The following is a 15,645-nucleotide window of genomic DNA, read 5'->3' as shown; positions in this document are numbered from 1 at the left end:
ATTTAGAGCGATAGACGACATTAAAATTGCAGGCTTGGAAATTATTATCATTAAATGAGTTTAATACATGACCCTCAATCCGTAAAAAGTGGATTTGATATATTATCATTAAAATTCTATATATATATTTTTTTTATTTTTTATTTTTGGTGTAGAAATTATTGATTTTTTTATTTTATGAGGATGCATTTTATACTGGAAATAATGTTTTTGCCAATCTAATATGACTGACTATATATGTGAGACATATACAAAGATGAATCGATGGTATTCTTTTCCGAATTAGCTTTTCTTTTCTCATAATTATCGTTGCATGGACATCAGCTCCTTAAGATTCGTGCATCCATCCGATCCATGGCGTCCATTTTGGAGGGATGCACTGCATTGATCCTGATCCGTCCATCCGTGATGGGCCCCACAACCGCTTCGAATCTGAGCCGTCCGGAGCTGCTAAATGGAGTCGTCTCTCCTTATAAACAATCGACGACTGGAGACGACTGATGCCGAGGTCTTCGTTAATTATTAGATGGGGCAGGTCGTTGGCTGCCGCCCGCTTCCCGAGGGGCGGGTTTAGGAGGACCATCTGCGTCCGCTCTTGTTGGAGTCGAGAGAGAGAGAGAAAGGAAAAGCCATGAGTTCGCCGCCGGTGGACGACTTGTGCTGCGTCTGCCACGAGAGGTTCAACCTCCCGTGTCAGGCCAACTGCTCCCACTGGTTCTGCGGTGAGATCTGCCTTTCTCAATCCCTCAATAGGTTTAGATGTGTTCGTTTCCATTTCTTGATCTGCAATCTCTGGCCATCGTGTCGATTTCTTTGCACTGGTGTACAGGAATCGGTTATGATTCATTGCCAGATTATTTTATTGTCACCAAGTTTGGCCTCGATTTGGGTGTATATGCTTTGCCGTGCCGATTTCGTTTGGAAGAAAATTTGGATGTACTTTAATCTGGCTCAAGTAGTAGTGTCTGAAACACGGGAATTAACTATCCCAGCATCAAATGGTCCTGATATTGTAATGTGCATAAAAAATTACTATGTTTTTTATTTTTAAAGTTACATTAAACGTCTGATGATGTTTGTAGCTGTATTGTTGAGGATTATAAAGTGGTTATATGGATTAAAAAGGGGAGCTTAGTGCACAAAGCTCCCTTCAATGTGCGTCTTGCTTTACCCCCGCAAGCAAAGAGGTTATTTACTTGACCTTGGGTTCTAGTCACTTGAAGTTGTTATTTAGACTGATTTGAATTTTGTGGTACACATATTAAAGTACAGAATAAAATTTTTAGATACTCCCTTTCTGTTTTTTGGAGGCTCGCTGACACTTCTTGGAGATCAACAAACTTGATTGGTTGCTGAGCATCCCATTGAAACCCGATACACAATTTAGATGAATGGTGCCACCATGTCGGCAATAGAACATTACTAAGTTTTATAGGAATGGTTGGCCTAATGGGTTTATCCTTTCTCTTTATGTTTTTTTCTCTTCTTGATGAACTAAGCTGTGGTTCAACCATAATTATAAAGTTGGCTTATCATGATTTGGCCTTTAATCGTTTAAGTTGCATAAACAGCCCTGTCCTCCACATGGATGATAACCTCATGTAGTAGGCTATGTTTCCCATGTTATAATGTTGAACAAGCTAATCCGTATTTTGTTTAAGGAATTGAGGCAATCTGTTTCTGTTGTTAAACTTTTGTTTGATAGTTCTGATAAGTTTTTTTATTCTGAAAATCAAGACTTGCACACATCTGCAGGACTACTTTGTTTTTCCTTTTTATCTCTTCCATTTTTCACCTATGGTGCTTTTAAATAGTGATAATGTGGCAATATTTAGTCTTTTCTCTTTGATATCCGTGTCATAATTGCTTTATCTCGATCAATTGTAGAAAATTTAATGTTTTAGTTGTAACGAGAAGAATTACTGTAACGGTATATGGTTTCTTATATATTTAAGGATGGTATATGGCTTAAGGTCTAAAATGGACTCTAAGTACACATCAGAAGTACAAGAAAATAATTCATTCCCCGATAACTAGAGTAGAAGATGCCTCAAATCAGATATCTAGTTCTGCAAGATTTCTTTTGTCTTTCCACATATCACCCATGACTGCTGTTTCTGCATAACCATTTTTAGTGTCTAAGTTATGATGGTGGAATATGATCTTAGTTTCTACATATTGTTGAATAAACGTATAGAGATCAAAACAGGTTATTGTCCCTTCTCATTAGATATGCAAATATGCAGTGGAGTCAATAGTCTATTGTTACCACAAAAAGTTCATTGGTTTAGTGATTGTTATGGCTAATGATTCTGTGTTCTTAGGAAGCTGTATCATGCGGGTATGGAGTTCTGGATTTACCCTTCAGCCATGCAAGTGTCCTCTATGTCGACGTTTGATAACTTTACTTCTACCTGGTGCCTCGTTATACCAAAGCTATGACCGTGAAGCTTATCGAGTACTTCGAAATATTGAGAATTACAATCGTCAATTTGGCAGCGGCTCAAATGGCCTTATTCAGGTGTGTTTCCTGTGAGCATTTCGATACAAATGGAGTCTCTAAGAGGCTTCTAGCTTGCTCCACTAAACATATTCATTCATGTGCTATATAACTTTATGATTTGTCCCATCAATCTAGTTGGTAAATTTTACAATGTGAGTCATGCTCGTATTTACAATCATCTAAGGTCATATTAGTAATAATTAATTGTTCTGATATTTGTTAGATAAATATCCTTTTTAGTTTTTAGAATGTGTTTAGCTACTGTTAATCAAATGGTTAAAGATCTAACCAATGCTTCATGTTATGCAGAGTTTGCGGGACGTTCCATTCTTCCTTAGAAGGTTATTAAGAGAATGGATGGATCCTCAGAGGGCACTTCCTCTTGCCTTTAGGGCACGGACAGTCTTGTCTGTAAGTTCATGCAAAAATATAACTTGGCAGAATGTGATGCATTAAGTAGTATTAATATGTTCTCCTTATGTGAGTTGGTTATAAATTTGTTATCAAGATATGAGAGGCAATCTTTATTGACTTTCCTTGCGCATATGTTGCATGACCATTTCAAGATTCTATCAATCTAACCAATATTTTTGGTTCCTTTTCGAGTTAATAGTTACAGGCACAGAATATTTAAAGGAGGTGTGAAACATGAAACCAGATGTATCCAATGAGTTGTAGGAAACTAGTTTCCATTGACATTAATAGGATCATATGTTCTACAGATATCAGACTTGGGATCCTTCTTAATTTGGAGGGTATTTTAAACCAAAGTCTTCGTTCATGCAACTGTGCAGGAAGGTTGTATATCAATAATGTGCATGGTACTCTGATATGTTTATGCCCGCATCTAGGTTTTAGGCTTGTGTTCAGAATGGGCATGATTCAGCATGATGCTTTCCCTTGTCTTGCATAATTAACCATTAATTAGCATGTCTGCCTGCAGTCACGATATTTGTGTTCCTTGGAGTTGGGTGAATTTTACTATATAACCTATCAAATTAGCTAAGCCCAGCATGCTAAGCTTATAATTCATCGTCATATTTGGTTGAGTTTGTTGAGCTTATAATTCATTATGTATCAACTTTGAGCAATCAGCAGAGCATCACACTGCATAGTGGGCTGCAAGAGCTAGTTTAAGAATTAGTGGATACAGAAATGCAACAACAGTAGATTCTGATAATCTGAAAATATTTTCAGTTTGACTCTATTATTGATGTCTAAAAATAGGAAAGAGATCGAATGTTAGTCTTAACATATACACAAATTATAAAACTTAGACCCTGTTTATTCTTTCTGCAAATTACAAATTTATTTAAATTGCAACCTTATTCCTAGTTCTAGTTTGTTAAAGGCTAAGGTTTAACTTAATTAGGTCAAGTAATCTGACTCAAATTTGCAGATGCTGTTCAGTGTGATTTATGTACTCAGCCCCTTTGACATTCTCCCAGAACGTAAGATGACATTGACTCAAATCTTGTGGATATAATTTTGGATTATTAGCAGTATCATGTTGGTGTTACTTTCAAGTTTCAATGACAAATTTTAATGCCTTGGTGTAGGAATCTTCGGTTTTGTCGGTTTCCTAGATGACCTCCTCGTACTGGTGATCGTGTTCCTCAACCTTGCTGCTGTATACCGCGCTTTACTTCTTAACCGTCATGGAGGTGCTTGAATTGCTTGCTTTTGGATGGCTATATAAAGTATTGTTCCAATAGAGAAGTTTCTAGCAAAATTTCCTGAACAATCAAAATCTGGAAGTTATTCTGTCATTTTTCTTTTTCAAGTGCTTCTAGTTATTTTAGCAGTACTAGCTCTCTTCAGTTTGATCATATATGGCACCTCAAGTTTAAGAAGACAATTTGTAAACATGTATCTTGAAGTCAACTGTTTTGAGTTCAGATGGTACCTTATCTGTATTATAGATTCTTCCTTGTCAGAATATTTGGAATATTTATGTCATTAAAAATCTTGATGTCGAGGTTCATTTAGTAAAATTTTTTTCTATGAATTTTTGTTTGGAAAATGGTCATAAATTAACTCCAAGTTGGTAAATGTGCCTCAACACTGCTCTTGGATTCCCTGCTACTATTTAATGGCTTGATAGAGTGCATTTAATTTAATTTTCACTTTCTTCGGAACTATGCAGATTTAGAGAAAGAAAGTTGATTTGTTAAATGCTAAAAAAGTAAATTTATTTTGGAAATGCCATGATAATAAGTTGATCTAATGAATGCATGGATCTAAGTAAAGAAAGTTTCAATATACAGATATTGAAACATAAGTTACAGATAAAACTAAAGAGAGTTAAGAGTTTACAGATTGAGTTTGGTCAGTCTTAAGCCTGGATGAAAAGGGCAGAGGATTACATTAGATTACTGACAATAAGAATAAAATTATGTTAAATCTTATGAATATTGATCTTAATCAATTTTAATATAAAACTATATTATCATCCGAAAATAACACAAGGTACCTTAGCTATCTAAGTATCATGAATTGCAAATAGTCGATTAGGAGGTTGCCCTGACTCATTACATTAATGCCCGAATATAGTGTCAAGTAGGTAACAACAACCCAACTATCACGAATACCTCAAAACATGTAAGAATAAGAAATATCCAACACTTAATCTAATCAAACCCTAGATAACATATCCAACACTTATAACACCCCTCTTGTCGCCTCCTCGGCCCATGGTTTCTCACTCGACCCTCGTGCCCTTACTTATCGCTTCCACTCTTCCCCTCATCCCTGGTCCTGAACCTGTCATTGACTTCCCTAGTGAGGTTGGTATTAGGTAACTCCTCCCCAGAGGACGTCTGTGATCAAGTGAGTGAGCGAGCAAGCGAGCGACAAGTGAGGAGTTGATAGGAAGGAGTGTCACAAGGCAATAGAGGGGCCTCATTGAGGTCAAGGAAGAGCAAGTCTAGGTGGACCTCATTGGTCTTCGAGATGACGACGAGACACCCATGCTTGCCACTTCGATGTTTCTCACCCCACCCTCTCCTAAACCTGTTGTTGACTTTTCTGGTGAAGCTGGCATTAGGCCTTATGAGTCTTTAAGGTGGTGGCAGGAGCAGAGGTAGCCATGGTGGGACGATGGGGACAAGGGTGGCCATGGCAATATGATCGGGTGATGAAGTGGAAACGATCATAACAATCGTCGGAGTCATCTCATTTCTAGAAAATAAGACACGTTCGAAGGGAATAAAGCAAAAATGGGAGTTGAAAAACGTGAAAAGGAGTTTTTCTTTTTGTCCGAAGAATTTACCCACACATATATATACATATATATACATATATATACATATACATACATATATATACATATACATACATATATATACATATACATACATATATATACATATACATACATATATATACATATACATATTTATATATACATATACATATGTATATATACATATACATATGTATATATACATATACATATGTATATATACATATACATATATACATATATATATATATACATATATATATATATATATATATATATATATATATATATATATATAGTTAGTTAGTTAGTTATAGATTTTTATTGCTTATTATCTCATTTTTTAAATGTTGACTTAAGTCCATTTTGATTTGCTTTATTTTAAAGAGGAAAAGAAAACAGATCAAATCAAACTATTACAACAACTAAATTATTTCTGAGAGAGAGAAAGTAAATCTTTGATAAAAACAGAGGTTTTGCTCTAAAGAGTTAAAAGTCTAAAATTAATTACTCTTCAGTAATCATCCAAACTAATAATAAAGGCTTTTCGGACAATAATTATCATTCTATAATATAAAATCGTGATGTCATGATCATAGCCAAACAAGTTTTGCATAATTTGATAGCAACATAAAAGATTACAAACACCTACAGATCACTCCACCAAATCTTTCATTTTGTTATGCAAGTTCTATGTAAACAAGTCCTATATTCACTTATTTTCTCTAATTATATTTAATTTGACAACCTATGGAGATAAATATTATGATGGAAAGCTTTAGCAGTCACAAACACCCTATAGTATGTTGCTATCATAAGGAATGCATCAGAAATATTGGGTCAAAACTGAATCTACAGCATTAATATATACAAATCAAGAATTAGAAAATTGCCAAGTCAAAAGTTTTTGAGCATTTTGGCCAAAAACTGAATGTTATATGTTACTAACAAGGAATATATCAGAAATATTACATCGAAACTGAAGCTAAGGTATTGATATATACAAATCAAGAATATAAAAATTATGCACCAAATTGAAAGTTCAGATAGTTTCTTTGTAGGAAAAGCGAGTGTTTCGGTAAAAATTGAAAAAATAAAGGTTTGTTCTTAAAGTTCATCCTAATTTTATCACAAGCAACAATTAAAACCAACCAAAACAGCATAATTTCGACCAATAACGTACATAAAGTACACATTGTTGACAAATCCAGGTAAATTGCTAAGAGGAATAACAGCAGATGCTGTGCTATGCTAGATCTGCATTGAAAAGCTGCTGTAGACTTAAGCTACCTGTATCAATTTAATAAAGGTCTTATGACCACCATGTATCAGTACTAATCGGTTTACCAGCATCTTAAGCACAAATCAGCTGGTCTGCTCGAAATGCTGCACTAAGTCGAGTAGCATTATCAGGTGTTGCACTGCCGCTGAAGAAAGTAAAACCAAAGCAACAAGATACACCAAGTGATGACTAGATTTCTAGTGAGAGCGGAGCATCTTCACCCTTGGCATTGACTTCTTCAGTTGCCGTGCACGATCTTTCTCTTCTTTCTTGCGAATTGCCTGGGCAGTAAGCTTCATCTCAGCCTCTTCCAACGACTTCTTCTTTTCTGCCTTTTTCTTTTGCATCACCTCTTGTCTCAGATTCTGTTGTTCTTTGTATTCCTCCTTGGTAGCCTTTGCTCTGGCTGCTTCTGTTTTGGATTGGGCCTGTGATACAAACGAATTACGAACATTATCACAGTTAAAAAGTTAGTGGTCTTAACGTCAAGAAACAGATGACTTAAATGTTCAGAATGGTCACACTTCACTCACATGAGAACTTAGTTTGTACCGCCCAATTAAATCGATATAATATGGTACAAGAGCAACCAATCTCGACATGTCAGCCATGTTGTTGGCATCTGGAAGAGCAAACTTAAATATGAGTCTCTTCTTGTGAGATCCTGGATGTTGATCAGAGAAATGTAGTGAGATGAACCACTTCCCAAACTTCTCAAATGCCTTGTCACCAAAAACCTGAACATAAAATATGTATAATGTTAATGACTCAATAACATCTACTTGATCGGGCAATGTCAATGAAAAAGTCCTAGCCTATACTTTGTTAAATAAAGAAATATAGCATAAACATTTAGCAGACATTCTAGCGACAGCATCCAATGTCAACATAACAGTTTTGTCCATCTGTAACTTGTGTTACTCCACATCAAGTTGAATCACTACAGATTCTCTAATAATTAAGAAAAGCTGCTGCTGAGCCATGTACAAAAGCTTGATGCTATCAAAAGAAGGATTGGAAACAGATTCTCTCTAGAATATTTTGAATAATCTCTCCTATTATTCATTTAATGCAAGAGGAAGTCCTCCAAAATAGGCTTGTTTCCACCAGTTTAATTGCTAATCGATGAGCCTCATAAGAACCAGAGCACTGTCAACAATCCACAGCACTTTGGATAAGATGAGCTGCTGCAGACAACAAAAAATGATAGAAGAACCACAAGGGGGCATGGATTCATAGAAAATATATCAATGCTTATATATGATCCAATGGAAACAAAAATCACAAGGACTTAAAAATGGATATTCCTTGAAACTTGAGATGACTGTGGTTTTAAATCATAAAAAAGGAATTAATATCTTAGATTTACTAAAATCAGCCATATTGAAACTAATAACGAATCAATCTGGACAAGTGAAAAATTCAAGACCAATATGGCTGCCAGCAGCACTTCTTCAATCAATAATATACCTTATTGTAAATTGTCATGCCAAAAAATCGATGTTATTCAATCAATATGACAAAATTCAAAAACAATAACAAAATTGTAAAGTCTCAATTATTTGGGGTCGGCTATGGGGATATTTTGCTACTATTGAGATCTATAAAGAGTCATATTTTGCTTAAATTTTTATTTAACTAAAAAATATATAAATCTTTATTTATAATTTTTATTAAAGTCTATTAAATGAATTTGCTGTCCGAAGCAATGCATAATATAAATTTTTATCTATAATTTTTATCAAGGTCTTTATTTATAATCTTTATTTACATTTTATTAATAGAAATTATATAATGCTTCATTATGATTTATAAACATTATAGAAATCTTTATTTATAATTTAGAATCTGCTGTCCGAAGCTATGCATAATATGATAAAATTTAAGTGAAAAAATAATGAAAAAAATCTAGTAGCAAGTGGCAATCAAACAAACATCAAAATCTGGTATAGTTGTTCGCATAGAAGTAAAAAATTATACTTCTAAACCGAGTTGCAAGAAAATTAAATGGTTTGGACATGAGTGCAAGGGTGAGTGATTTGAATGGTTGGCAGTGTATAAATCAAAAACGGATACCAACTATGCAGCATTGCCTTATTTACATTGAGTATGGCTGTCGGGCATGTGGGTCTCAAAAGAAGAATTGACAAAGGTGTTGGAAAACGTAATGAAATGCGACAAAGAGGTACTGATTAAAGCTGCAGCTTACCAACTGAATCAAACCCCAGTGACTAAAAAAAAAAAAGCCAATTACGTATTACGGTTGTCTTGGGGCTGAACTCACTTAGATACTGAGATCTTGAGACGGAATATCATTCTAACAAGATCCAATGTGTCATTTTAATCGGACCATAGCATGAAACCTTCTATTAACATAACCATATTAACAATTCTTTCTTCCGTCACAAGCAAGTGATACCTTCACCAGAATACTACAGTGATAAATACACATACCATGGGTGTGAATTTGGCATTAGCCAGTAAGCACCAAATGGTATTTATTGGTGTGGCAATGAACCGGCTCGTGGACACACTTTTTCGACCAACCCAGGTGTGATACAAGGCTTAGCGATCGTAAGTCTTGTGAACGGGATTACCACCTAGATTTTTTATTTTTTTAATCATAACAACTCTAATATTAAAGTTTGAGGATTTAAAATCTCATCCGACATATTTTTTTGAATGTACTGGCTAGCTTAGTTATCACAAGGTCCCAAGCTCGAATCACACCTTCACTACTTGCCCTTTGCGAAAAGAAAAAGACACCCTAACGCCTCTCTCTCCTCACTTGTTGTACGTGTACTCTTCTTCTTCTCCTCTTGAGAAATTCACAAGTTGTTGTCATAAGTTATAGCTTAACAAAATCTAGTGATGTAAAAGCTATTTCATGCACCACGTAGGTAATATTTCCAAACAAGACAGATAATGAGAATGAATCTGCAAGAGGACATTCCCATAGCAGCCTTGCCCCAATGAGTCTACCTATTGTTGGCTGTCCTAAATCTCAATAATGATCATGGACAAGGTTTATCGTATCTTCATGAAGGGCCTTCCCCTGCAACCTCAGGTTGTGCCTGACCATGAAGCCTTTTATCATGTTACTATTTATGTGAGCCAAGTGCAACTTACTGTCCAGTTGCATTGTGATGCCTGACTACATAGGTTGTCTAGTCGAACTAGCCACATTCAGATTGTATGTTAGACTAAGCATTAGACCATGCAAATAAAGCTGTGTGGGACCAAAAAACAAAAACCATTAGACCCACAAAAGAAGTTGAGAGGATATATATATGTGTGTGTGTGTGTGTCTGTGTGTATACACATACATATACACACTAAATTAATCAGCATTAAGCCCATAAAAGAAGTTGAGTGAATATTTATAAGGTCAAATTATATAAAAAAATACAAATACTTGAGATCTACAAAGATAGTAAACGTGAGAAAATGAAGAAATCTTCGCTGAACCTTCTTTTCAGAGTATATTTCTCTTCATAGGTTTTCAATGAGCATCCTCTTGTTCTATATCACACAATAGGATTAATAACAGCGATTATACAAGAATCCTCTTGTTCTATATCGCACAATAGGATTAATAAAAGCAATTATACAATAATAAAGTTAACAGAGTCGTAAGAAAGTATGTGAAACACATGGCATTAATCGACCATCTAACATCCTAACAATACTTTGTGCAACTTTTCTATTCCATGATGTTATTGGAACTAATGTTGGAAAACAACCCATCAAGAACATATGCTTGCAAACAACAATTAATTGGTTATTTTGTCATTCCAAGAAACTAGAAATATGATTTTGTATTGTGTGATAAAGTCATCCTCCGTACAAGGGAGGTAACACAAACATATTATGCAGAAGGCATAAATCACTAAGTAAGTTCACCTGATCAAGAGCGACCTCCGTGATCAGATCCCCTGCGACTTCTTTTGACTCTGCGACCACCAAAACCTCATCAGCTACCCACTTCCTCCCAGACAGCGGCATCACCCCCAGGGTTGCAAATCTCTCCAGGTCCCTCTCCTCCTTGTGCATTGCCTTGGCCATCTTCCTTTTGGCGAGCGCCAGCACAACGTGATCCATAGCGTCCTCATTCATCACCACCTCAAACGTTATCACATCTCTCTTGCGAAACACCAGATCGAGCGCCCTCGAGATGAGGTCATGCCGGCTTCGCATCTCCATCGTGGCCAGCATACTCTGGCAGTACCGTCGGCCGCTGGCATAGAATTTGAACACATCCTGGCCCTCCTTCAGAAGGAGCGGAGTGTCCTTGCCGTCGCCGGTGCCCAAGAGGCTGAAGTTCTTGTCGAAGATGGAGTCTTTGGTGGCGAACTTGGCGGCCCAGGCAAGGGCGATCTCCTCGTTCTGGCGTTTCCCGGTGAAGTAGTTGATCAGGAAGCAGATCAAGAAGCTGATGCACACGATCTCAGTGGTGTACGATCTGACTGAGGGTGACGCCGGCGAAGGCAAGGGCAAGGAGGGGGCACGGGTCTGATCTGCAGGGGCAGCCGCCGGATCGGCCGATTGGACGGCGACGGGTATGCCCTCGAACTCGTCCTCGTCCCAGAGATCGGACGATGGCGGGGGTTTAGGAGCGGAGGGGGGCCCATGGTGGGACTCTGGGGAGGCCGATCGCGAGAGGGAGGTGGCGGGAGGAGGAGGAGGGGAGGCAGCAAGGGGGACTTCGTCGGAGGAGGAGAGGTCTTCGGCCTCGTCGAGGTCGTCGGAATCGAAGCCCTCGAAGTGGGCGGCAAGGGCAGAGTGGCGGGAGAGCTCGTGGGTAACGAGGGAGAGGACGAAGAGGGGGGCGAGGAGGAGGAGGAGGGCGTCGCCGCGGGGGGCGAGGGCTGAGGTGAGGGAGCGCGGCCAACGACTGGTCATGGCTTTGTTTGGTATTGCGGTGGGAGGAGTAACGGCGAGGGCGAGAGGAGCCGAGGTGCTCTCTCTCTCTCTCTCTTATCGTTCCTTACGGGTATGGTTGTGCTGTTTTAATCGCGTGAGGAAACACGGTATCTTCCCCGCAGAATCCCAAGACAACCTCCACTGACGTCACGATCCTCCATATTGACATCAAAGCCACGTTGGGATTACGCGTTTCCTGTGTCGGCACGGATGCGAACCGGACGTGGCCGGCTCTGGCAATCGTTTTCTTCCGCCAAGGAACCAAATGTGTGATTCGATCACATCATGTTTGAGTTCGAACCGCATCGCCCAGGCCCAAGGCACGTGACACGCACGTGAACGGCTCTATGCCGGAAGGCGCAGGACGCCTTCTGAAGATGTGGGCCCCTATGTCAGTGTCGACCCCTCGGTTTGGAGCGATCTCTCGAGTAGTCCTCGTGTCCGGGAAAGCTCCATGCATCCGTTGGTTCTCCGATTCACCAAGCCACACTACCATCCCCGTCGGGATCCCACCGCCTCAGCCTTGAGGCCAGGTGCTCTCTCTCTCTCTCTCTCTCTCGCTCTCTCTCTCTCTCTCTCTCTTTGTAGGATTGATTTCCGTGTGATCGCGAGTCATGGCTTCTCGAATTTGGTATTGAGCACATCGATGGCTTTAGGGCGGAACAAGTCTGTTTCGCAGATTTGCTATCTTGTTCATTTGGGAGCAGCCTCTGCAATGGAAGATTTGAAAGCAGCACTGAACGAGCATGTTGATCTAGCTTCCGAACTCTTCGAGAAGTTCTCCGCTGAACTCCGCAGCGGATTCGGCCCGGCCGTGGAAAACTTTGTGAGTTTCTTCCACGCAATTGATTGGAAGGTGCGCCCTTTAGCCAAATACTCTTGCATTTCTGTTACTGATTTGACTTCATGCACCCTGTTATTTTGCTTTTCTTTTATCGAATTCGAGGTAACTATGTAAGGATTTGGTTTCTGGTTGGAATTCATGGTTGGAACTTCTGCAGCATGGTAGATTTTGATTGGACCTGTTGAATGAATTCAGTGTATTAGGGTTATGGTAGAGATAAACTAGGGGATGAATGAACCATCTGAACTCAGGCAAAGCTAAAAAGATGAGTATGAAAAAGCAAATGTAGCTCTTACTAATGTTGACAATTCTCAAAGATCCTTTGACAGTTTACGAGGATACAACAACGACAACAAGACCGTAAAGTCCCAACTACAATTTTGAGATTCGATATCATTGTTAATGAAGGGTAGGGTGGATATTGAGATGGACATGGCAAGGACAAAGTATTAGGAGGTTATTTAGTGTCCTGAAATCACAGTTATGGAAAGGAGAAAATCCTAAGACTGGACAATGATTCGAATGTGAGAATCGTCAGTCTTTCACAGTTGCACTGATTGTGAGAATTCACAAATTAAGTATATCTTCTATGCATGATGAAATAACTTCATAAAGAAATTTCAGTGTTTTGGGTTGATTGCTATGGTGTATATTACTGTCAGAAGCATATTTCTTTTATTGAAAAGGATTGTAACTTATTTGACACTACATCATGAGTAGGTTTGCTTGACAAATTTTGAGGACTGAATATAACTTCATTGTCAACATTTGCATATATACAATTTATAGCATGAAATGACCATGTTTAAAGCATCTGCTTCTTCCTACCTTCCTCTTTCTCTTCTAGTATTGCACTGGCATGCGTGGAAGAAAAGGTGAGTAAAGAAGTGAGATAGAGGAAGGCATAATAAACAATGTTGATTTTACTAGCAAATGTTTTGGCAGTCAATTAAAAGAATGAAAAAAAATTTCCTATCCTTGAATAGAAAATGTTGTTTTGCAAAATATAACAATGCTATGCAGTGTCACCATTTGTTGGTTTCTTTTCTATAATGTTTTATCGCTGTGTATAAGTTGATATGCTAACCACTTAATTGCCCCGATTTTGGTCTCAAGTGGAACATTGTATCTGTTTGATTCTGTGTCTTCTGATTTGAATTTCATATATAACAGTTCATGTTACTAATGTGATGTAAGTTCATGTAATTTTAAGATCATATTACTGTCTCGCAAATTTGCTAAATAAAAATGATTCCTGATCCTTCTCATGTCTCAGTTGCGATGACATGAAGATTTTACCATTTTACTTGGAATTTTGAAAGTAAATAATTCTATTTGTTGTTCACCTCTCCTAATTTAAATGGTCTTTTTCTTTATTTTGGCCTTAAGCAAAAGATTGTTGTTTATCTTTTAGTTTCATTTGTGATTCTCTTCTTTTTTTGCTTGACTTGCAGGAACCTTGGTTGATATGCTTATTAGCTTTCTACTTTATTTTGCTGATCGTAACTATATTATCGAGGAAAAATGTGAACTTCCAATTATGCTTGTCTCTTCTAGCATGTAAGTTAGTCTCTTCTTATCACCTTTTCTAGAAATAGTACTACTAGTTTGTTTTTTGAGTCTGCTAAGTAGCAAATTTTTTTAGCAATCCATATGCTCCACTTGAGACTTCAATTAGTTCACATCTTGTTTTATTATTTTTATATGCTGCTTGTAGTGAGCATCTGTCATGTTTGTGGGACAAGTTTAAACCTAATTGTCACTATTAGATGAATAAAAAAGTCCTCTATAGTTGAAAGGCTGTTTAGATGATTGAATGAGGATAAATTAGTGAGTGTAGCTTTGTTTGTATGATCTTAACATGTCAACTGAGAGAGTGTTGGTGGATAAAGTGAAGCTTCAAGCTTTGTCTTGAGATTTCTTGACACTTATAAGATTTTTTTTCGAGTAATAACTATGAATGTTGAGTTTTTATAGCTCACGATGAACTTATATATATTTATTTCAAATTAATTTCTTCTTCCAGTTTCTGGTGTGTATCTTGCTGAGAAGGTAAATAGTTTCCTGGGAAGGAACTGGAAGAGCTTTTCAAGCCAGAACTATTTTGATCCTCATGGTCTCTTTATCTCAGTGCTATGGTCCAGCCCACTTCTCATCATAACGATCATAATTGTGGTCAGTAGACATGTCTTCACGTATTACAATTGCAGTTTTCATTTCTTGTTCTTCGTCTCAGACGTCTCTTCCAATTTCAGGTAAATACTCTCTTCACACTTTGCCATCTCATGGTGAAATGGAAAAAAGCACAACTGAGGCATGATGCTCGGCTTTCTCGTGGCAAACAGGAATAGCATGTATTGTTCTATGTTTTGAGCAATCCATACATTGGTTTTCTTTCCATAAGCTAGGGAAGCCTGTAATATTAAGCTGTGTTACACGATTCATAGGGATTTTGATCATTTTCTAGCGGCATCACAGACTCGAGAACTGGAATTGATAAGAGAAGTAGCTTAGAAATTTGAGATTTCAAGTGATAAACTAGATCCAAAATTTGTTTATCAAACCTAACCAGCAGGAATTCTTCTGGGTTCAATTAACCGAGTCCAAACTAACCATTTGCAGAATTGGATGAATTTGAATGGCTCTGAAATCTGATGTTCTAAAGTTTTTCCAGGTTTATCTGGAATGCGGTATAAGAATCTGTCTTGAATGTACAGCTCCACAGATAAGCAGCACCATCTTCACCGCGATTTCAAAATTCTTACAACACTTTTGTATTGCAGGTGGATAGCCCAATTTCACTGTAATTTGCATGGTGTTGCATAATGTTCTGTTGAAAGCATTCCTTT

General features: G+C 37.7%; 3 protein-coding genes across 5 annotated transcripts; 2 read left to right on the top strand and 1 right to left on the bottom strand.

The window, feature by feature from the left end:
- Window positions 1–502: 502 nt before the first annotated feature.
- Window positions 503–4,419, top strand: LOC135644881 (uncharacterized). Its single transcript, XM_065162827.1, has 5 exons — window positions 503–722; window positions 2,325–2,521; window positions 2,813–2,914; window positions 3,903–3,954; window positions 4,063–4,419. Exons 1-5 carry the CDS (start codon window positions 632–634, stop codon window positions 4,173–4,175), a joined length of 555 nt encoding a protein of 184 aa, XP_065018899.1. The 5' UTR covers window positions 503–631; the 3' UTR covers window positions 4,176–4,419.
- A 2,469-nt stretch (window positions 4,420–6,888) lies between these two features.
- On the bottom strand, window positions 6,889–12,012 carry LOC103993540 (uncharacterized protein At5g49945). Its single transcript, XM_009413635.3, has 3 exons — window positions 10,933–12,012; window positions 7,563–7,766; window positions 6,889–7,457 (listed from the first exon to the last, which is right to left on the bottom strand). The coding sequence occupies exons 1-3, from the start codon at window positions 11,929–11,931 to the stop codon at window positions 7,227–7,229; spliced, it is 1,434 nt and encodes a 477-aa protein (XP_009411910.2). The 5' UTR covers window positions 11,932–12,012; the 3' UTR covers window positions 6,889–7,226.
- A 343-nt stretch (window positions 12,013–12,355) lies between these two features.
- On the top strand, window positions 12,356–15,389 carry LOC103993542 (uncharacterized). Of its 3 annotated transcripts, none has more exons than XM_009413638.3 (5): window positions 12,356–12,485; window positions 12,609–12,808; window positions 14,251–14,356; window positions 14,823–14,971; window positions 15,052–15,389. In XM_009413638.3, the coding sequence occupies exons 1-5, from the start codon at window positions 12,407–12,409 to the stop codon at window positions 15,145–15,147; spliced, it is 630 nt and encodes a 209-aa protein (XP_009411913.2). In that variant the 5' UTR covers window positions 12,356–12,406; the 3' UTR covers window positions 15,148–15,389. The 3 variants fall into 3 exon arrangements, with proteins under 3 accessions (XP_009411913.2, XP_009411912.2, XP_009411914.2); XM_009413639.3 differs by having other exon boundaries at window positions 12,369–12,485; window positions 12,632–12,808; XM_009413637.3 differs by having other exon boundaries at window positions 12,366–12,808.
- Window positions 15,390–15,645: the final 256 nt, after the last annotated feature.

The sequence above is a fragment of the Musa acuminata genome, chromosome BXJ3-8 (genome assembly GCF_036884655.1).
Source record: "Musa acuminata AAA Group cultivar baxijiao chromosome BXJ3-8, Cavendish_Baxijiao_AAA, whole genome shotgun sequence".
Classification (NCBI taxonomy): Eukaryota; Viridiplantae; Streptophyta; class Magnoliopsida; order Zingiberales; family Musaceae; genus Musa; species Musa acuminata.
This window is presented reverse-complemented; position numbering and strand designations above follow the sequence as displayed.